This window comes from Rana temporaria, chromosome 8 (assembly GCF_905171775.1).
Source record: "Rana temporaria chromosome 8, aRanTem1.1, whole genome shotgun sequence".
Classification (NCBI taxonomy): Eukaryota; Metazoa; Chordata; class Amphibia; order Anura; family Ranidae; genus Rana; species Rana temporaria.
Window position 1 is genome coordinate 166,024,809 of NC_053496.1, and position 23,935 is coordinate 166,048,743.

Consider the following 23,935-nt stretch of genomic DNA (forward strand, 5'->3'; position numbering starts at 1 on the left):
AAGGGTGGGAGAGGAGTTAGATTTCCAGTCAACAATATATGCATTAATACAGTGCTGTACCCAAAACAGGAGAGATAAGAATTAAAATCCAGATTTTAGAGGCAGCTATATTGTGAGTCCAGTAAATCTTTATTGTACATAACAGACAGTCACAAAAAAATGTGTTTTGGGGTCCTAACACCCCCCCCCCCTTCCTTTCAGGGCTTAGATTCTGAGAGTAACTAGGGAAATTACTGGACCGCAGATTGTGCTCATTCATGACTTCTGGTCACCGGTCAGACAGCTTTTTTTCTTTTTCTAATCTCCCTATCTACTGTAAGTACCTAAGCCAGCTTTTCTTAACCTTAAAATAATTTTGAGGTCTTAGGGGGCCCTTACTAAATCCAATTTATCAGGGGTCAAATAGGAAAATGCCCCTTACATTGGTGGTCAGGAGAAATGCAATTCTTACAATGGTTGGGACATGTTACTGATGTTTCCAAGGGTGGGATAGGACAGATTTTACTGTAGTGGGATAGGTTTGAGACACATATTGCATTGCATCTACTGTAAGAGCGGCAAGGATGTGGAATTCCCTTCCATATCCGGTGGTTTCAGCGGGGGGGCATTGATAGTTTAACAAAAAATGTTTTAGATAAGCACCTGAATGACCACAACATACAGGGATATACAATGTAATACTGACATATAATCACCCATCATAGGTTGGACTTGATGGACTTGTGTCTTTTTTCATCCTCACCTACTATGTAACTATATTACTTGAGGGGTAAATGTTCTGGGGCATATAAATCTGGGGTGGGATAGATTCTGGGACATACATATATTACTGTAGTGGGATAGGTTTGAGACATGTATTACTTGAAGGGTAAGCCACCTTTTACACTACAGCGCCGCTAAAACAAGCGCTTAACCTTTCATTCCAGAAGTACCCCTAAAAAAAAATGGAGGTCTCAGGGGACCCTTACTAAATCCAATTTATCAGGGGTCAAATGGGAAAATTCCCCTTACATTGGTGGTCAGGAGAAATGTAACCCTTACAATGGTGCTAAGATACTGTAGGTACCTTTAAAGAGAGCTAAAAAAAAATCATTAGTGTCATGCATCTGACTCTGCCTAGTGGCGTTGACCCTGGAACTATGCAGGCACCCTCAAATAGGGAGTCAATCAGCTATAGATCAAAGAACCCTAAGTAACCTCTTGAAGAATCCTATGGTTCAATGGAACCCTGGATGAGAATGGATTACTTAAGCCATTAAAGCTTAACTCCAGCTTTTGATATACTTTGCATAGTTTGTTTGGGCCAAGCTGTCCTTCATTAACGTGTGAGGCCACTGTATGTGCTGTATAAACTGTATGTAGCTGGGGCTACACACAGCATACCGCACTGTCTTCCGGATTCACGCCAATACCTTCCTGTCTCATACCCGAAATACAGTATAATCTATCTGATCGGTGCTCAGCCATTCAGAGAAAGTAATGTTTTCTAACAATGAATACAAAGCTTCCTCTGATTGGCTGAGTCAGAGAGTGTGACATCATCAGCCCGCCACTCTGGCTCAGCCAATCTAAATTTGTGTTCATTGCTAGAATACATTGCTTTCTCTGAATGGCTGAGCGGTGATCAGATAGACTCTACTGTGTTCTGGGTATGAGACAGGAAGCTTCAGCTATATACAGTTTGTACAGCGCATCAAAAAGCCTCACATAGTGATGGACATAGTTCTTTGGGGCCAAGCTGGATAAAGTATATCAAAAGCTGGAGTTCAGCTTTAAGAAGGAGTACTGAGCCTCTAAAATGGGGTGGATTTTTTTGTGACGCTTGGTTGTGTGCAATAAAAATTTACTGGACTCGTTACATAGTTAGTCAGGTTGGAAAAAGACACAAGACCATCCAAAAAAAAACAGCAGAGCATGATCCAATTTGCTACAGCAGGGGAAAAAATTCCTTCCTGATCCCTCGAGAGGCAATCGGATTTTCCCTGGATCAACTTTACCTATAAATGTTAGTACTCAGTTATATTATGTATATTTAGGAAAGAATCCAGGCCTTTCTTAAAGCAATCTACCGAGCTGGCCAGAACCACCTCTGGAGGGAGTCTGTTCCACATTTTCACAGCTCTTACTGTGAAGAAACCTTTCCGTATTTGGAGATGAAATCTTTTTTCCTCTAAATGTAAAGAGTGCCCCCTTATCCTCAGTGTTGACCGTAAAATTAATAACTCAACACCAAGTTCACTATATGGACCCCTTATATATTTGTACATGTTGATCATATCCCTCCTTATTCTCCTCTTCTCAAGAGTGAATAAATTCAGTTCCTCTAATCTTTCCTCATAGCCGAGCTCCTCCATGCCTCTTATCAGTTTGGTTTGGTGCCCAAAACTGAACTGCATATTCCAGATGAGGTCTATAGACTCGTATTATATATTTGTCTCTCTTTTCCATTTTACATACTTTAGGCTTTTGTCACTATCTGAGGCTCTGTTAGAACCCTAATCAGATTTTTTAAGCTTGTCTGTGTGACTGTTGTAGAATTTCCATGACTTCCTGTCTAGTAAAACTGTTGTCAGTGGGACAGAAAGTAAAGGTAAGTCTTTGTAGGAAACCCAACAGTAATTGTAATCCTTCCCCAAGCTATCCAAAACTGGAAAAAAAAGTTTTTCGGCTGGACATAATTAATTCCATTTTAATGCACCAGAAAAAAAAAGGATGTAAAAAAGGATGTTTTATTAAGAAGCATACTGATGCTCACATGACCAGTTCTATCATTTGATTCTCTGGCCTAGATTCACGTAGGGCGGCTTTACGTTGTGCGGGCGTAGAGTATTTACGCTACGCCGCCGCAACGTAGAGAGGCAAGTGCTGTATTTCCAAAGCACTTGCGTCCTAAGTTACGGCGGCGTAGCGTAAATGGGCCGGAGTAAGCGCGCGTATTTCAAAGTAGGCAGGTCGTGGGCTTGTTGTATTTAAATGAGGCTTAACCCCATGTAGATGCATGGCCGAACAAACGGCGAATGCGCGCGCATGCTCAGTATCACGTCGTATTTATGCCCAAAGATACGCCGGCTCAATGCCTGTGACGTGAACGTAACCTACGCACAGCCCCATTCACGTACGACTTATGTAAACTACGTAAAAGGATACGCTTGTTCCGACGTCCAGACTTTGCATGGGCTGCGCCACCTAGAGACCTACTTTATCTTTACGCCGACGTATGTCTTACGTAAACGGCGTAACTAATTGCGACGGGCGTACGTTCGTGAATCGGCATATCTTGCTCATTTACATATTAGACGCGGAAAGCAACGGAAGCGCCACCTAGCGGCCAGCGTAAATATGCACCCCAAGATACGACGGCGTAGGAGACTTACGCCGCTCGTATCTTGGCCAAATCTATGCGTAACTGATTCTATGAATCAGGCGCATAGATACGACGGCGGCCATTCGGCCTTACGGCGGCGTATCTGGAGATACGCCGTCGTAAGTCTTTGTGAATCTGGGCCTCTGTCCCTTGCAACTGGTTGGCAGTTGATGGTAACCATAATACACTGAATAATTCTGCTGTGAACAAAAAATTCTAGAGATTCTAATAGCAAAGTTAGTTCTGTACAGTATATTAACAATTCTGTCAGTTTATGAAAATTAGCTGATCTAAAACAGTCACCCAGAATAAACCATTGTCTGTGCTCACCCAATTTAATATGACTGAGAGTCAGTGAGAAGGCATGCTCTATCACAACTGACTATGACATGCTGCAGAGGAGCGGTTCGAATATGAATCCAGATCAGATATAAACAGTGCTTACCTAAATTTGACATTAACATGATTAATATTAGGTTAATTTGGTCCAATGACATGATAATCTTACCTTAGAGAGCTTAGTTTTGTTTCAACCTATATATTGTCTATTTAATTTTGAGAAGAAAGTTTATCGTCCATATTTGTGTTTCAAATATTTTATAGAATTTTATAATTATCAACAAAATTCCACTAACAGAGCATATAAAATAATATAATAGAAATAGATATTCCATTAACAAAACATGCACAATAGTATAGTAGAAAAAGGCGTAATCATTCAGGAAGGTAACTCTAATGCCTCGTACACACAGCAAGACTTTCTGATAAAAAAAAGTCCGACAGGCTTTTTTTCTCTGAAAGTCCGGTCGTGTGTAGCCTCCATCTGACTTTTTTGGTCGGAAGTCTGACGGACTGTAGATAGAGAACCTGTTCTCTTTCTTTCCATCGGACTTCCAACGGACTTACGACGGACTTTTGCACGGGCAAAAGTCCGGCCGTGTGTACGAGGTATTATAAATGTAAATAAAAATAGATAACCTAGCGAATTGTCGGATAAGATTATGTAACACAAAGTGTCATAATCATAGCTTCATGGCAGCTATTTTATGACAAGTAATTGAGAAATTAAGTTGATTGAAATAATATAATATAATATAATTATGTCATCTATGAAGAGAATAGAATTAAATGAACCTATAAAGAAATATAAAGTTAATGTGTTATAGAATAGGGAATAAATTAGGCTAAACCAGGGCTAAGTTTATCGTCCGTGGCCCGTATTCAGATACAATGGTGTATCTTCTCGGCGGGCGTAACGTATCTCAGATACGTTACGCCGCAGTAAATTAGGGCGCAAGTTCCGTATTCAGAAAGAACTTGCGCCCTAAGTTACGGCGGCGTAACGTATGTGGTCCGGCGTAAGCCCGCCTAATTCAAATGTGGATAATGTGGGCGTGTTTTATTTAAATTAATTGTGACCCCACGTATTTGACGTTTTTTTTACGAACGGAGCATGCGCCGTTCGTGAAAGAATCCCAGTGCGCATGCTCGAAATTACGCCGCAAATCGTCTTTTACTTGCTTTAGACGTGAACGTAACTTACGTACAGCCCTATTCACGAACGACTTACGCAAACAACGTAAAATTTTCAAAATTTGACGCGGGAACGACGTCCATACTTAACATAGGATACGCCTCATATAGCATGGGTAACTTTACGCCGGAAAAAGCCTAATGTAAACGACGTAAAAAAATGCGCCGGGCGTACGTACGTTTGTGAATCGGCGTATCTACATCATTTGCATATTCCTCGCGTAAATATACAGAAGCGCCACCTAGCAGCCAGCGTAAATATGCAGCCTAAGATACGACGGTGTAAGACACTTACGCCGGTCGGATCTTAGGGAAATCTATGCGTAACTGATTCTATGAATCAGTCGCATAGATACGACCCCGCAACTCAGAGTTACGACGGCGTATCCGGAGATACGCCGTCGTAACTCCTTTCTGAATCCGGGCCCATATTTGTATCCAAATTCTTCTATAATGTTGCTGCATAAGATTCCAAATATCACAGTTCCTAAGAGCAAAAAAAAATACTGACAAATAAATGCCAAGTAACTGACACTTATAGGTGAAGTTGGAGGTTAATATAATATGGATGAAAGGGGTTCGGTGACACATTACTGGGAAAAGAGAAAGTGGCAAGCATTACTGGTGTACGGTGGACTTTTTACTAGATATTACTGAAGTCAGATGAGTTTCATTCCAAATATTATTGGAGTGTAAAGAGTTCTAAGCCACATATCACTGCATTAAAATAGCCTCTACCATTGGTGTGGGGCACACTCTGTGTTATCATATTACTGGAGTATGATGGATTTTGTGCAGCCTATCATTGGGCATGGTTCTGTGCTACATATTACTGGGTAAAGTTTTTTTTTGCCAAGTAATAATAGAGTGGTCGGGTTTAACCACCCATTATTTAAGTTAGAGGGCTTTTGTGCCACATACAGTATTACTGGGATGGGATAGATTCTGGGGAACATCTAACTGGGGTGGAACAGGTTCCAGAATAAGTATTACTGGGGTGGAATAGACTCTGGGAAAGATATTACTGAGAGTGGGAATATTTTACTGGGGTTTGTTCTCAGGTACACATATTACTATGGTGGGGCAGGTTCTAAGGCACAAATTACTGAGGTGGGGCAGGATCTGGGGCACGTATAACTGGTGTGGGATAGGATCTGGGACACATAATTCTCGGGTGGGATAGATTCTGTGGCACAAATTTCTTTGGTGGAACAAATCAACCCCTGGAATATGTGGTCTGTAAGCTTACCTCTGCCCGTGGCCTTTTCATCTCCAACTCCTTCAACCCAACTGCTATTTGTAAAACCTGGTTCAGGAATCCTACTCTGTGTCTCCAGTGCTCTCTACCATGGTGGCCTCCACTGGACTCACCCAGACCCAGTAGATGAAAAGGACGTGGAGTGCATTCTCCCCCAAAGCAGTTTTTACGCTTTTCTTACATCTCCATCTCTTTCCCGCTCCTCTTTTTAAGATCAAGGTATTCATCTTTTTTCTCCGGTTTATTTGAAAATCACTGTGCTTTATCGGCTTCCTGAACTGGTATCATGCTTCCTTGATTACTTATCTGCCTGGTTACCCTACTTTCTATTCTTTGAAACGCCTACTATTAGACCGTTTCCATTGGATAGGTCCGCTGGCGGATTTTGATCTGATGGCTGTACACACCATCAGATCAAAATCCCAGCGGAAAACATCCGCGGTGACGTGGCCGCGCCGTCGCCGCGACGATGACGCGGCGACGTGCGCGACCCTGGAAGGTAAATACTTCCACGCATGCGCCGAATCACTTCGACGCATGTGAGGGATGGGGATCGGGCGGACTTATCCGGTGAGTCTGTACAGACGACCGGATAAGTCCGAAGGACAGGATTCCAGTGGATAGATTTCTTAGCATGCTAAGAAATTTTTATCCGCTGGGAATCCGTCGGCTGGATATTTATCCACTGGAAAATGTCCGCTCGGGCCTACACACGACCGGATCTGTCCGCTGGAACTGATCCGCGGATAAATCCCAGCGGACAGATCCGGTCGTGTGTACGGGGCCTTACTCTACAACAAAATCTTGCCCATCTCCAACTACGTATATCTTCAACCTGCAAACAGTTATCTGTAGAACCCTTTGCTACTTTTACCTTACCTGCTCTAATCAGCTACTGACTACCTCTACAATAAAATTTCACCCCCTTTCCAGTCCTGGCCACTACTGTCTACAACAGCTCACTCTCTTTATCCCTGGACACACTTGCTCACCTCTCACTGCACACAAAATTAGGCAATGACCACAACAACCCTGGCAAACAGGTGACACCAGAACTCTGATATGCCTGTAACTAATCATTTATTGCCCAGGATATTGCCAATCACTTCAAAAACAAGATACTGTAGATGCAATTAGATCTCCACTGTCCAGTTAGTTCCCCCAAGTAACATACCGTGTCTACCAACACATTAAATAGTTTCCTCATATGACCCTATAATTCCAGAGGAGGTTGCTAAACCACCATACCTAAAAAGCCATCACTGGACGCCAGTCTAAACAACCTAAGACCCTTCTCATTGCTCCCGTTTACAGTAAAACCTTGGTTTGAGAGTAACTTGGTTTGACAGCGTTTTGCAAGACAAGCAAAATGTTTTAATAGATTTTGCCTTGATATACAAGCAATGTCTTGATATAAGAGTAGTGTCATGTCACAACTGAGTATAAAAGAGAAGAGAGGAGCCTCTAAGTGTAGCAATATGGTTACATTTAATGAAGGTACACCATTTAGCAACTTATTGCTACACTTAGAGGTGACTCTCTTCTCTTTTATACCCTTTAAAAAAATTGCTTTGATATACAAGTGCTTTGGATTCAGAAACGGCGTATCTAGCTCATTTGCATATTCTACGAAATCAACGGAAGCACCACCTAGCGGCCAGCGTAAATATGCACCCTAAGATACGACGGCGTAGGAGACTTACGCCGCTCGTATCTTAGCCTAATTTAAGCTTATCTGGTTTCCAGAATACGCTTAAATTTACGACGGCGTAACTCTCTCTGAATCTAGCCCATTTTGTATTGATCTGTTTTTGAGTTCTTTTTTCACATAAAACAATTTAGACAATAAATTAGACCTTTGAAGTCTTAGACACACAAAGAACAACTGAAAAGAAGAAGGTTGGGTGGTATGAATTTATTGAAATAAAACAATATTCTGAGTAAGCACCATATTCCTATTAAAGATGACCTTCAGACAAACGGCTAAATACACAGATGGTTTACATATAAAGGAGCCGTTTTACCTGCCAAAGGTTTTGTATTTCTGGCCATCCATTCCAGCCCTGGCAGGGCAGGAGACCTGATTTTTCTCTGCTCTTGTCCCTACACACCCTACAACTGGACAGTGTAGGCAGAAGCAGCAGACCGATGAGCTCTCTGTCACTCTGCCCCTCTCCTCCTATTAGCATATTCCTTGATAGCAATGCATTAGGACTGCAGAACAGCTGATTGACTCCTTGTACTGTTTCTCTCTCCCCCAGTCTAAGCTACAAGCACTGCAAGATTTTATATCAAGTCCAATTCAGGTAAGGACATACTTATTACAGATGTAGTCCAAAACAATGAAAATAGTACTGCTAGTATGACCCCCCCCCCCCCCCCAAACCTATGTCAGTCGGATCAGCATTTGAAAAGACTGGTGCAAGACAGACAGAATAGGCTTGGCAGGCTCCAGTAGACTTCAACAAAATGGTGGCCGTCTGCACACAGACACCGACTCCCCGCTGCATAATTATGAATAAGATGGGTCAAAGATGGCGTCAGCTCCTGTTCGCTACTCGTAGAGAACTCCTCCGATGCCCTTTTCGGGGCTTGACCATAAAGGAAAGCTACTAAAGGGGGCGAAAGGCGTCTGAGGAGTTCTCTACCGTTGGAGAACAGGAGCTGAAGCCACCTTTTACCCATCTCATTCACATTTATGCAACAGGGAGTTGGTGTCTCTCTGAATACGATCACCATAATTAATATAAAGCTGCATTATTTGAGTATATCTGCCTGGAGTTCAACTTTAGATATTTGTTACTGTTTGTCACTTTTTAATGCATTTTGGAAGTTAGAGCTTTCAGAGCTATAACATTTCAGTTCTCGAGAAATGAGCTAGAACTGGGAACAAGTATAAAGGATTTTACTGTTCGATTTCTTGTTACAGGTCACTAGCTAATTTGATAATAAAGCAAGGCTGGGGGTAGGCAGCCCAAAGCTTGAACCTGTAAAAAAAAGGTGGTAATAGCAATTCCAATATGTTTTTCCTTGAACCTGAGTTGGAGAACAGATTAAAAGTGCAATAATTAGGTGTATTTTAACCACTTACTGACAGCTGGCCATCATATGACATCCTGGGCTTTGTGGGGCTATATCTGAATGATGCCTGCAGCTACAGGCATCATTCAGATATCGGCTTTTTTAGTCGGCGATTCCCCACACCATAAGAATGATCATAGTGGCTGGTCAGCCTCTTGATTGTTCTTACGGGCATCGAGAAGGGACGTCCCCCCTCCTGCTGCCCTCCGGTGCTTCTACTGACTCACTGCTGCGATCAGTGAGTTGGAGAATGGATCCGCAGGCCCCGGATGTTGACCGTAGAGATTCCCGGCAGACCATATGGTCTATAATTGTCAGAGGCCGGGCACGATGTTATGACGTCACGCCCGGCCTCTGCATTAAAAAAAAAAAAAACATTTAATACTTACCAAATTAAAATTGATAAAGGAATTCTCAGGGAATAAAACTCCTAGGTGACATTCTCCAAGACGGGTCTCTACTATCGTTTTCGCAATTGCAAGAGAAATTTAACCTCAAATGCACAGAACTATTCAATTACCTCAGGATAAAACACTTTTTTAATCAGATGTCCAACTGGTTCTATACTCTTCCCCCGGAAGTGTGGATATTCTTGACCAATCCTAAACCACATTTGAAAGAAATCTCCCTCTTTTATAACATCTTCCAACAAAAGAGAACCTTTACCAAAGTCAAACCTCACTTCCACTGGGACACAGATCTAGGGCACACAGTGGCAGTCAGCTCTCCGCTTCATATACAGATCCACCAAAAACTCAGCCTTCTGGGAACTGACACAAAAAATTTCACTTAGATGGTACCTTACCCCGACGAGAATAGCGGCATTTAGTCCTTCCACGCCAGACACTTGTTGGAGATGCAACAAGGAAAAAGGCGATCTCCTACATATCCTCTGGCAATGTCCTATCATCCAGCCTTACTGGACAACAATATTCCGAATCCTTTCGGACGTAACTAAAACTCCGATACTCCCCTCACCGGCCTTGGCATTACTGAATCTGACGATAGAGAAAGTCCATGTCTCACATAGAGTGGTAGTGACTAACATACTTCTGTCGGCCAGACTGTCCATTACGAGAATGTGGAAATCCACACAAGCTCCTTCCATCGAGCATACATCAGATCAGATCAACACGCACCACAATTACGAGGTCATGTTGGCATCCAGCGCAGGCCGTATCCAACGGACACGAGATATCTGGGTACCCTGGACACAATGGTTCAGGGCAGAGGCATATCTGTGATCAGTCCACAACAAGCAGTTCGACATGTAGATTATACCCTTGGAATTAAGCACATACTAAGAGTTTCATTTATATCTTAGATAACAAAGGCAATTTTATGCAGAGTGTAACTGAATCTTGAAAAGTTTACCTGTTTGGATGAGCTGTTATGGAAATGTATCTGAACTGTGTGTATGACATTACGTTTGCATTGTAACGTTAACCACATCTCTTCTTTCTGTACCTATCTTAAAACTTCAATAAACCACATTGATTAAAAAAAAAAAAAAAAAATTGATAATGGAGAATATATTTAAAGCGGTTCTTCAGTCCCCCCCAAAAAATGAAAGGTCAGCAGCTACAAATACTGTAGCTCAGGGTTTTTTAACTAGAGTTCCATTGAACCTTTGGGTTCTTTCAGAGGTTGCTAGGGGTTTCTTGAGCAATGACCAATTTCTGTATCTCAGATAAGTTTCCACTGGCACCATCAATCTTTTCAGTTATCTGTAAGGGGGTAATTCTTCCCAATGGTCATGAGTGTAAGGAGCTCTTCCCACTGATTATCACACTAATGTATCATGAGTTGTAGATATAGTAATTATTAAAGGGGTTGTAAAGTTTTTTTTTTTTCAAATAACAAACATGTTATACTTACCTCCACTGTGCAGCTCGTTTTGCACAGCGTGTCCCCGAACTTGGTCTTCTGGGGTCCCTCCGCAGCTGTCTCAGCTTCCCCCCGCAAGAACACAAAACCCTTATGCTCGCTCGCATATTGTTGAGTTCCTGCAGGCACGCTCCCGTGATACAGCCGGCGGCTAACAATTGGATGTGATTGACAGCAGAGTGAGCCTATGGCTGCGCTGCTTTCAATCCATCCAGTGTAGCCAATCAAAGGCCAGGCTCAGAAACAAGGAGGATGACGGGGGCAAGTGCAGGACTTTTGAAGGGTCAGGTAAGTAAAACGGGGGCTCCGGGGGGGGCATAGGATGCATTAAGGTGAAAAAAACATTTACCTTTACAACCCCCTTTACAAGGATTCCCTCAAATTGGAAAGTTATTTTAATGGTTCCTCTGTGTTGAAAATGTTGAGAAAGGCTGTTGTAGCTGCTGACTTTTAGCCCAGGTTCACACTGGGTGTGATTTCATTAGATTTGAGATGCGATTTCACATGTGAAATCGCATCTCAAATGCCGCCAATGGCGCCGTCCTAATCGGTGCGACGCCGCATCTATGGCGCTGCACCGATTTCAAAAAGTAGTTCTTGTACTACTTTTTGCGATTTCGGGCCGCGATTTACATAGACATCTGTGCAGAAACCTGCACAGATGTCTCTTAAATCGCGGCCGAAATCGGGACTGCCGGCGGGAGTGAAATTGTGCGAGTTCAGCTGAACTCGCACGGCTTCACTCCCGCAGCCCAGTGTGAACCAGGGCGTAATAAAAGGAACAGGGAGGGGACGTGGGTGAAAACATGAAGAAGCAAGCTGCTGGCAATTACACAAGCTGCTGGCAATTGTTGTTTATATGTTTTAATAAAAGGATACTTATTTGTCCAGGGATCCAGCGCTGTCCTTATCCGGGCCGGTTCTTTGGCAGTCTTCAGGTTCTTTGGCAGTCTTCAGGTTCCTGACGCCACCATGCTAACTGTGGAAAGGCAGCTGTGACTCCTTGCAGCCTCACAGCTGGCTCCCCACTGAGTATATACAAGCCATGAATGGTGCCGCAGCCTTCTTGGACCTGTGATGTGATTTTCTAGATCTAGGTAAAAATCGGACCAGAGGCTTCAATGAAGACAAAGTTTGATAAGTATTTTTTCATGTTTTTATTACGTTTTGACAACTGAGCTTGTAAACACAAGTAGCACTCTAGATCTAATCTAAAAACATTTACTGTACCAAAGACAACCAACGTTTCATCTATAACTACCTTCATCAAAGAATATGGTGTGTGAATTTGGTCTGCAAGCTGCGACACCAATCTAAATAAAGTATTCAGAAAATAATTTACTTCATCTGCAAAGTCGGTGGAATGATCATCGTCTCAGGAAATAACTTAACAATATACAAGAAATAGATTAAAATGTTTATCAGAACGTGAATGCTTAATCTCCTCTAAAATCTTACCCCATGAACAGAAACTGGAATCATCGTTGTTTCATTTAATTTGGATATAAGTTATAACATTGATCAATGTTTTTTGATTGAAGTTTCAAGACTAGGTGCATTTTTTACCCACTTTAGCACCTTTGAAATATCCAGCAAAAGCAAGTAAACTTGCAAATACAACTTTTCACTCTTCTCTAATGCCTCGTACACACGACTGGTTTTCCTGTCGGGAAAACTGCCATGACAGCTTTTGGCCGGGAAAACCGGCCATGTGTATGCTCCATTTCCCCACAGGAACACCGCCAGGAAAAATGAGAACATGTTCTCTTTTTTCCCGCCGGGATTCCCAGCGTTTTTTAAGCCGGCAGTTTACCTATGGGGAAAACCTGCGGTGGAGCATACACTGGGCCGGGATTCCCGGGAAACCCGGCCGTGTGTAAGGGGAGAAACGCTACCGAGCACTGATTGTGTGTACAAGGCATTACTGTGCTTAAAGAACTGTTCTAAGACCATCAAGGTTCCTAACAATTCAGATTTCATTCTCGATGGTGCTTAAAAACAAAACACCTAAGTGTACAAAAAAAGTGCATGTGAGAAGCACACACAAACATGTACATTTAAGGGTGTGTCTTTTGTCCACCCCCATGAAAGAGTAGGACCTTACCCTGACCCCTGCGGCACAAGGCTCTTGACAGGGGCAAGGTTTAACGTGGTCCACCTAGCCAAAAGGCCTGACATACCCCTCTCCTCATTGCTAACCAAAGCCAAACAATGAGTACTAAGTGAGAGGCTCTCCCAAAGAGAGACTCCCAGTTCAGGGGAGGAAGGAAATAAAAGTGCAAGTGATAAATGTGAAAAAAATGTACATAAAAAAAAATAAGTGCCCGTGCTAGTGCATAGACTAGACCCTGGGGCCTGGTAACAAAAATGTCCCCAGATGTAGCCAGAAAACCCAAACACAAAGAGGCGCAGTTCAGAAAAAGCTTTAGTGTCATGGTCATGTGCTCATTCTTGATGTGGAGTTTTCAATTCCCAAGTGATACTACAGGCACCCCTGGGGCGACCAACTCCCAGCGGGCACAGACAATGCAGATTCTCTGCTTTCCCAGTCCACGGCCAGACCAGGTAGACCCATTTAAGTCAGGAGGTACTGGGCCCGTTCAATCATGCCCCATCACTTTCACTGTCTTCTCCCAGTGGGAACGGTCCCCCCCCCCCGCAGCAAGAATACAATGTCTCGACAGGAGGGTTTTCCCTGTCAGAATGGTCTGTGTTGATGGGGGAATTGTGCAAATTCTGTACAATTTATGGCCTGCCTTAGTCTTGAGAGGGCTACAACACCTGGATCATCCAGTCTGTGTTGCACAGTGGTCATCACATCAGAGGTAGTGTACCAAACTTTTTTAGGAACTCGTAAAGCTATAGCATCAAGTTTTCACTGTCCTTATTAATACCTCTTTCCTCTAAGGCCCCGTACACACGAGAGGATCCATCCGCTGAAAAATCTCAGCGGATCGGTTTCAGCGGATAGATCCCCTGGTGTGTACGTTCCAGCGGATATTTATCCGCGGATATTTCCGAATTCCAGTAGATAAAAATTTGTAGACATGTCTACAAATCTATCCGCTGGAATCGGCTCCAGCGGATCGATCCGGTGGTCTGTACAGACTCACCGGATCGATCCGTCCGAACTCATCCCTCACATGCGTCGTAATGATTCGACGCATGCGTGGATATCCTTATATGACAGCGTCGCGCATGTCGCCGCGTCATCATCGCGGCTACGGCGCGGCACGTCACCGCGATGGGAATTCGGCGCTGATTCCAAATCCGATGGTGTGTACACTCCATCGAATTAAAATCCGCAGAGGATTTATCCGCGGATACGGTCCAGCGGATAGATTTGTCATATAAGGATATCCACGCATGCGTCGAATCATTACGACGCATGTGAGGGATGGGTTCGGACGGATCGATCCGGTGAGTCTGTACAGACCACCAGATCGATCCGCTGGAGCCGATTCCAGCGGATAGATTTGTAGACATGTCTAAATATCCGCGGATAAATCCTATCGTGTGTACCAGGCCTAACTAATTGCCGAGTTAATTTAAAAGACAGTCAAATCCAAATGTCCAAAATACTCACCAAAGGCTGTGGTCATGTGGAATCCCAGGTTTCAAGTCTTTTCTGCAGAGCAGAAGGGTCCTTGTTCCCGAGTGTCAAGGACATTTCCTATTGGATGTCCAGAAGTTAAGTCCTCTCATTGTTCAAAAGGTTACAGTGGTATGATGACATGAAGAGATGACTGTTCTGCACTGGCGCAGAATACAGCACTGGATTCACCAGTGCTCACTCCCGAAAGCAACACCAGTGAGGCACAGAGACAACAGAGTACTAAAAGGTTTTGAAAGGTATTTTGTTTTCAAATAACAGCTGAATGGGTAAGAGGGGGCTATGAAGAGTGAGAGGATGGTAGGAAGGGAGCTCTGCAATGTAAAATCCCAGGCATGGCCCAGAAGACGTCATTTGTGATTAAACGCGTAGGACGGAGCCTGTTGTGACATCATCGCGCGTTAACCTGAAGTGAGCCGGAGTTTATCACTAGAACGATGATTTACTGTTCATTTTTTTTTTTTATCTGTAAGTGCAATTTTATTGATTTTAGAAGATTGAATTCCTCTTTGGGAACACTTTAATAAGGACTTTAATTTTGAGATTTCAGTTTTTTTTTCACTTTTTTGTGTATAAATAGCACAGCACTGAATCTATATATATTGTTTTTCTGTGAAGAATATCTCATAGCATGCTAGCGGCTTACATTAATATTGTTCCCACAAGCGCGGTTGCTGTTTTGGGTTGCCGGTAACTGCATTCAAACCAACTCTGCTGAGATCAGATTTCAGTATTTTCATAACTAACAATCTTTACAGGGTTAGTTCACCTTTATAAAAAAACTACCTATGCAACTAAAGGGTGTCAGTAGCTAAAAGCAAACTGTGCAGCTTTGGTCAAAGTTAAACAATGCTGTTATTATAAGTGTAGGTCATTTATGTGCTTCCACAATTCTAGCCAAAAAACTCCCAGAGATGGCATCATCCTGTCCTTGTTGCTGGGACATTGCTAAGACACTCCCAGCCAAATCAAAACCCCTTGTGTCGTCTCTGTCTTCCAAGTTTCCGTTACCCCTGAGCTTAGCAATGCTGTGACAGAGGAGATAATAGACATACATGTGCAGGGGTTTGGGAGCTCGCTCCTGTGGTGGTGGTAAAGTAACGACTGGGAGTGTCTTAGCAATGTTCTTGCATATATAGATATATTTATAAAATATAAAAGTCAATATTAAATGTATATCACTTATATGGCCCCCTAAAAAATCCCAGGGGCATCCGACTTCTGACTTCTTTGTCAGTGTTTTTGGGGATGGAGGCATCTTGGCTTTTGTGGTAGACCCTTTATTATACCCAATTGCATTACAGGCCAGCTTGGAAAAACATACTGTTCGCTTTATGTTTCAGCTAAAGTATAAGAGGCCTTGAGTGCAGAGAGAGTGCTTCCTCATATACACCAAATGGCCAAAGATTTGTGGACCCCTAAGTACTTGGCTTTTATGTGTTTGTTTGATATCCAATTCCAAAACCATGGATATGAAATGGGTCTATGTGACCACAGCAGCCTACACAAGATTTTGGCGTGTATCTGTGGGGATTGGTGCCCATTCAGCAAAAAAGAGAATTTGTGAGGTCAGGTCCTGAATGGCATTCCAGTTCATCCCAATGGTGTTCAGTAAGATTGAGGTCAGGGCTCAGTGCAGACCACTTGAGCTCCTCTTACACAAAACTTTTAATCCAACCTTTTTCATTGGGAAACAACCACCAAGCCTTCACTTGTGGAATGAGCAACTGAACTGGACTCTATTAGGGACCTGGAATATATGTTGTTGCAGGAAAATGATAGGTAAGTACAGTTTAAATGAGCTTGAACCTCGTGGTCTATGATCTGTTTTTCCGCAGCACTCCAGGATTGGATCTTGGAGGACATTCCCATATTCCTGCAGCATCTAGTAAGCTTAATAGCATCCTTCACTGGAACTCAATAACTTGCAGGAATTTCCACATACTTGCTGCCATATGGATAATTGTGATGGTGAGGTGTCCACAAACGTTTGGTCATATGGAGAACTGTTGCCTAGTCTGTCCATTGCTTAATCTTCTGATTAGACACCAGCTGCCTGGTCCATAGCATTCTCCCTCTTTACTCTCCCTTGGCTGGTACAGGCCAGACAATGACCAGCTACAGAGAAAGCTGAAGATAGAGATCCACAAACACATATTCCAGTCACGTCTAGAACTAACGTCCTAATATACCTACCAGCAATGTGATTTCAAAATGAAGACCTGTAATAAAATCTGACCATAGCCTTTTTGGACATAGGTCCATCGGATTACACAGACATTCACAGATCGGGAACTGCCGATGTCCCCTGAGCTCTTCCTTCTGCATCACCACAGGATCCCGGGCAAGGCTTATAGAAGATCTATACTGCCATTCCTGATCACAGCGGCGAAAGGCTGCATTCCCCTGAACTGGAAACAGACCCGGCCTCCGTCGGTGGCTGGTTGGCTGAAGAGAGTGGCAGATATCCATGCAATGGAGGACTTGGTGGCCACGGAAAGGGGCATGCAGGACAGATTCTCCACGACATGGTTTTTCTGGCACAAGTTTGTTTACTCAGAGGAATACGGAGAGCTGATGGCCCGGTCCTCCTGAGGGGGTTTGACTCTGATTCTGATGGTTGCGGCTGGATGGTATTCCTTGTCCCTCTTTGCACATACCCCCCCTTCCCCCCCCCCCTTCCCTTTTCTCTCCCTCTCACCTTCCCCCTTTCCTTAACTCTTATCTCTCTACCTTATGTTCCTTCCTGGGATCTTCTTTTTTTTTTCCTTTTCACTTTTCTGTTATTATGTTGGCACGGGTATGCTGTGCCTGTAGAGCCGGTACTCACCAGGCTCGAACTCTATTTTATTTTTATTTTTCTCTCGTTCTTTTTTATTTTATTTTCTCTTTCTCTTTTCAAAAACCAACAGGTTAAGAAAAAAAAAACAATCACGGCGGAAGCCGTGAAAATGGTCATGCGGGATGCAAGGAAATCCTGCTCCCTAGATAGGCTCTATGTGTCTCCTCAATAAGCACAATATCTAGTATATGCAGTGTGGTATGTAAACATGGAACTGTGTTGCTGATTGTTATGTTTTTTCAGAGATGTCTCTGTATTCCCGCATGCTCTCCTTTCTTAAATATAGAATTGAAAAAATCTGACCATAGGACAAAAAAAGGAAAAAGGTTTCATTCTGTCTTACCTAGTGACTGGAGGGTCTGATAATTTTCAATCATCACCTCCCTGTATAGATCTTTCTCTTCGTCATTTAGGTAATCCCACTCATCCTTGGAGAAGTAGACAGCGATGTCATCGAATGTAGCCTGTTCCTGCAAGAGAAGATTCTATAATCAATGTAACAGTTTCTTAAAGGAGATGACCTTCTCTCTGAGAGCAACCAGTGTTATTGGTAAACCTATAAAGTGAATCCATTAAACTCTTAGAGGTCTCTCTCTACCAAAGATTTACCCAACTTTCACCTAAGATTCACTCATGTTTATGCTATTCTTCAAGGTACCACTTGAAGCAAATTCTCCCAGATCTCCCCTGAGGTGGGGAACCCATGCGTGGGGGAGAACTTGACCAAAAGTCACGTGTCTTCCCAACCAAGAATTTCAGGTCAAGTCTGAGGACCTACACCCTACTTATCAAGAGTAAGTTAAAGTGCATCATTTGGCCATTGACAAAGATGTAGATGAAAATGTTGATGATGACAATCATCAACATGTCAATGTATCTATATTCCCTATCATCAAACTAAGTAAGTTGACAAAGATGTTGGTGAAAACACAGATTTTGACGTTGATGTTGACAATCATCTATATATCCATCTTCACCATTGTCAATCCGGTGTATATTAACAAAGATGTTGATGGAAATGTTGATGATGAGGTTAATATTGACAGTCATAAACAAATCCATATTCATTATCGTCAACCAAGTAAGCTGACAAAGATGCTGATGAAAACCATTATCTTGATGTTGATGTTCACAATCCTCTATATATTAATATTGGCCATTGTCAACTTGAGTATGTTGACAAAGATGTCAATGAAAATGTTGATGATGACACTGATATTGACAGGTGTCAACATATCCATATTCATCTTCATCAGACTAGGTAAGCTGACAAAGATATTGATGAAAACAAAGATTTTGGCGATGATGTTGACAATTATCTATATATCCATCTTCACCCTTGTCAACCTAAGTACGTTAAAAAAGCTGTTGATGAAAATGTTGACGATGACATTGATATTGATATTGACAGTTGTCAATGTACCCCTTTTTATCATCAAGGCAGATATTTAAAGTGGAGGTTCACCCTAAAAACGATTTTTTAACATTAGAGCCAGCATAGTAAGGGCATATACTTTTCTCCGTACTTACCTTTATATTCTGATTTGGTCCAGGGCTTCCGCACTCTGATGACTCCGGGAATGGGCGTTCCTATCCCTGCCTCAGAGCCAGCATAGTAAGGGCATTTACTTTCGGCGTTTTTTTTTTTTTTTCTACATACCTTTATATTCTGTTTTTGTCCAGGGCTTCAGGGTTCCGATGACTGAGGGACTGGGCGTTCCTATCCTTCCGTTCGATGATTGGCGGCTTGTGAAACAGGTGACCTGTCGCACAACGCGCGTCACCAGATTTTGCGATCAGCACTATATGGCGCCTGCGCCCGCCGTGTAGAGCTGACTGCGCAGGCGCCGTATAGTGCCGACTCGCAGCTCGGCTATTTCCTAACATCTGGTGACGCGCGTTGTGCGACAGGTCACCTGTTTCACAAGCCGTCAATCATCGAACGGAAGGATAGGAACGCCCAGTCCTGCAGTCATCGGAACCCGGAAGAGCTGGACAAAAACAGAATATAAAGGTATATATAAAAAAAAAAAAAAAAACGCCGAAAGTAACAGGGCTGTGGAGTCGGAGTCGGAGTCGAGGAGTCGGGGGAAATTTTGGGTACCTGGAGTCGGAGTCGGAGTCGGCAAACAATGCACCGACTCCGACTCCTACTAAATTTAGATTGTAATAAAAAAAAAAAAAAGCAAGTTTAAATGTCCCAATTCACAAAAAGTTATAATTAATGACTTCTCTACTGTAAGAATAAAGACCAATGCATGCAGTGCCTCACGTAACCGCAAAACGAACACCTTAAGTGATCGTGAAGAAGCATGCTTTTCATGTGCTTCACTATATGGCACGCAACGCACAATTAGGAGCTGCAATACTTTTACTTTCCATAGTGTTGTGTTCTGCTTTTACAGGGAACGCATGTTAGAGAACCAGTAAGTGTCCAAATAAAAAAATTCCAACAGGAGTTTTATAAAGCACTAAAAGAAGTTGAAAAGTATGATCGCTCATCAAAACTTACTGTTGAAGAAGCCATCCTTGTTTATCCAGAATAGTTGCTGCAATGCCACCCACCCAAGTCAGTGTCAAAAGATTATTTTCAGCCCTAAAAATAATAAAGTCTGACTTAAAGCGGATCTCCACTCTAAAGTGGAGTCCCGCTGATCGGCACCCTCCCCCCCTCCGGTGTCACATTTGACACCTTTCAGGGGGGAGGGGGGTGCAGATACCTGTCTACAGACAGGTATCTGCACCCACTTCCGGCCCTACGATACGGGCAAAGGACGGGTTTTTTCCTTACCTTCCGTCCGTCCCCCGTTGTATGCTGGGAACACTCGGCTCCCAGCACACAGCGGGAGCCAATCGGCGGGCGCAGCGCGACTCGCGCATGCGCCGTAGGGAACCGGGCAGTGAAGCAGGAGCGCTTCACTTCCTGGTTCCCTCACCGTGGATGGAGGGGGGAGCAGCAGGGTGACGAGCGATCGGCTCGTCATCTGCTGCGATCACCGCTGGACTCCAGGACAGGTAAGTGTCCTTATATTAAAAGTCAGCAGCTGCAGTATTTGTAGCTGCTGGCTTTTAATATATTTTTTTTAGTGGCACATCCGCTTTAAGAGCCTCTATGAAAGAGGATCTGGCAGAGGCAATTCTCTTCCTTAGGCCCCGTACACACGATAGAATCCATCCGCTGAAAAATCTCAGCGGATCGGTTTCAGCGGATAGATTCTATGGTGTGTACATTCCTGCGGATATTCATCCACGGAAATTTCCCAATTCCAGCAGATAAAAATTTGTAGACATGTCTACAAATCTATCCGCTTGAATTGGCTCCCGCGCATCGATCCGGTGGTCTGTACAGACTCACTGGATCGATCCGTCCGAACCCATCCCTCGCATGCGTCGTAATGATTCGATGCATGCGTGGATATCCTTATATGACAGCATCGCGCACGTCGCCGCGTCATCATCGCGGCGACGGCGCGACACGTCACCGCGATGGGGATTCGGCGCGGATTTCAATCCGATGGTGTGTACACTCCATCGGATTAAAATCCGCAGAGGATTTATCCGCGGATACGGTCCGGCGGACCGTATCCGCGGATAAATTCTATCGTGTGTACGGGGCCTTAGAACTCTACATTGAATTGATTTGCATTTGCTAAGCCTATAACTACATTTCAAGATTAATATAAACCATTTCTAGGTTTTACAGATTTTGTTTTTGGTTCATTATAGATGAGCTTTGTTTTTGTTCTAAAACAACCAAATAATGTGGTTTGTATTTTTGAACTGGTAAAGTTCCTGTTCCTGATGTTTATGCCTGCTGTTACTATCCAGCCACTTGATTGTTTTCATTGTGTTTGTCTTTTGCTTAAACTGTGCAATGCAGTAGACTGTTGGCTTCCCAGCCAGTAGTCCTGTGGTAGGTTGCGTTTCTTTCCCTCAAGGAATGTATAAAATACATTCGCATATTAATACAGAGGAGTCGGAGTCGGAGTCGGAAGTACATAAAACTGAGGAGTCGGAGTCGGAACATTTATCTACCGACTCCACAGCCCTGGAAAGTAAATGCCCTTACTATGCTGGCTCTGCTAGATGTAATATAAAAAAAAATTTTTTGGGGTGAACCCCCGCTTTAAACTCAAACTGGTTATGTTCTAACAATATCATGAACTGTATTTTAAGGACAGCTAGTATAAGTAGCCAATTGAACATTTATATTAGCTTTTTGTAATTCTTTTCACAGCAACATTGGGAAATGGATGACCAGTACTGTGAACCAAAAAAGGTCTCCTGCATTTTAATCAGTTTAATACTTGAAGCCTGCCAGTAGGTAAGAGCAGAGTGATGACCTCATCAGCCTGATGAAGGCGCCACCATCACTGCCCTTACTCCATGTTGGTACATTCTTGATCAAGCTGTGCTGCTTAATTGCAGGGTAGAAAAGAGAGGTCAGGAACATCTGGAAAGGTGGTGGTTTGGATCAAAACTTTTAGACAATAAGGGCCCATTAATATCAGCTGCTGCATTACAACATAGCAGCTGTTGTGCAGTGTCATCCGGCTGTTCACTTTTTTTTAACAAACTTTATTGAAAAATCACAAAATGACATTTCATTATTGTTTATTGGCTGTCGAGGACAGATTGGTGCGAGGCGGTTGGATTGTCTCCCAATGCAGTTTCACCACACCTGGTGTGAATGGACCCTATGAAAGATCACATGTGTACATTTCAATTGTGTACTAAGCTTTAAAACAATATCTTACTTTTGGGCCTCATTCACATGAGCGTGCTACAGCGCAAGCAGTCCTGTTCATGACAATTGGGACATAAAGGCTGCTGGCCAATAGGCCACCTGTGCAGGTGGGGGTGTATGGCCCCCAAATGAACACACGTTGTCGGCGTTCAGGGCCGTGCACACGCACCCACACAGAACACTTGTGCATCCTTATGCGGGTAAACACAGGGCTCGCACGATCGTACGGCCCTAGAGAAACACATTCACACACATTACATCTTTTTAATTTAATTACTTTGAAATATTTATTTCAAAAACATAAATAGGAAAAGATTTTTAATGTAACATGGATCAGTTCTAATTCTACGAGAGGAGAATTATTTCTACGCAACACAGTAACTCGGGGAAGAAGCAGAGCCAAATAATATCTTACCAAGACCTCAAGGACCGGGCTGCCTCCTCTGGAACTGCGGCAAGTAATTTTATCCCCTGCTGCACCGAAGCGGACAGAGACCCAGCAGAAAAATTGTTAAGAATAAATTATTAATTTTATTATTTTTATTGTTGTTGCTTATTTGTTATAAAAATAAAAAAAATTAAATCTGAATAAAAAAAAAGAATTAATTCGTTAAGAAGGGGGAAAGGAGCTATAATAAATATATAGATTCACCCCCCATGCCTGTAGTATTTGTAATACCCCTCCCTCTTAAAAACCAAAAAAATCAGGCAGCTAAAATTAAAGGCCCAGATTCACGTAGGGAGCGCGTATTTGTGAGCGGGCGTAAGGTATCCTATTTAGGCTATGTCTCCGCAACTTGACAGGCAACTTGACAGGCAAGTGCAGTATTCACAAAGCAAAGTTGCGGCGGCGTAGCGTAAATAGGCCGGCGTAAGCCCGCCTAATTCTAATGTGGAACATGTGGGCGTGTTTTATGTTAATTTATTGTGACCCCATGTAAATGACGCTTTTTACGAAACGGCGAATGCGCCGTCTGTGAAAGTATCCCAGTGCGCATGCTCCAAATTAACCCGCAAAAAGCCAATGCTTTCGACGTGAACGTAAATTACGCCCAGCCCTATTCGCGAACGACTTACGCAAACGACGTAATCGACGGAAAAATCGACGCTGGCCCGGCGTCCATACTTAACATTGGCTGCGCCTCATATAGCAGGGGTAACTTTACACCGGAAAAAGCCTTACGTAAACGGCGTATCTGTACTGCGACGGCCGGGCGTACGTTCGTGCATAGGCGTATCTAGCTGATTTACATATTTCTAGGCATAAATCAGCGTACACGCCCCTATCGGCCAGCGTAAATATGCAGTTAAGATACAACGGCGTAGGCGACTTACGCTGGTCGTATCTTAGCCAAATTCTGGCGTATCTGATTCTTTGAATCAGGCGCCAAGATACGACGCCTCAGACTCAGAGATACAACGGCGTATCTGGAGATACGCCATCGTATCTCCTACGTGAATCTGGGCCAAAGTGTTTGTCAAGCCCAATTATTTTCTGATGCCTTGTACACACGATCGGTTTTCCGCCGGGAAAACCGAGAACCTGCTCGGTAGCTTTTTCCCCCTACACAGGGCCGGTTTTCCTGGCAGGAAAACTGCCATGAGAGCTT

General features: G+C 43.3%; 1 protein-coding gene across 4 annotated transcripts in view; it reads right to left on the minus strand.

Annotated features, from left to right (window-relative positions):
• Positions 1–23,935, minus strand: part of LOC120909845 (zinc finger protein 585A-like) — a 58,670-nt gene that overhangs the window by 9,570 nt on the left and 25,165 nt on the right. For all 4 annotated transcript variants that reach the window (XM_040321574.1, XM_040321573.1, XM_040321575.1 and 1 more), the window contains exon 3: positions 17,922–18,048. In XM_040321574.1, coding sequence (XP_040177508.1) covers positions 17,922–18,048 — 127 coding nt within the window. The remainder of the gene's footprint in view (positions 1–17,921; positions 18,049–23,935) is intronic.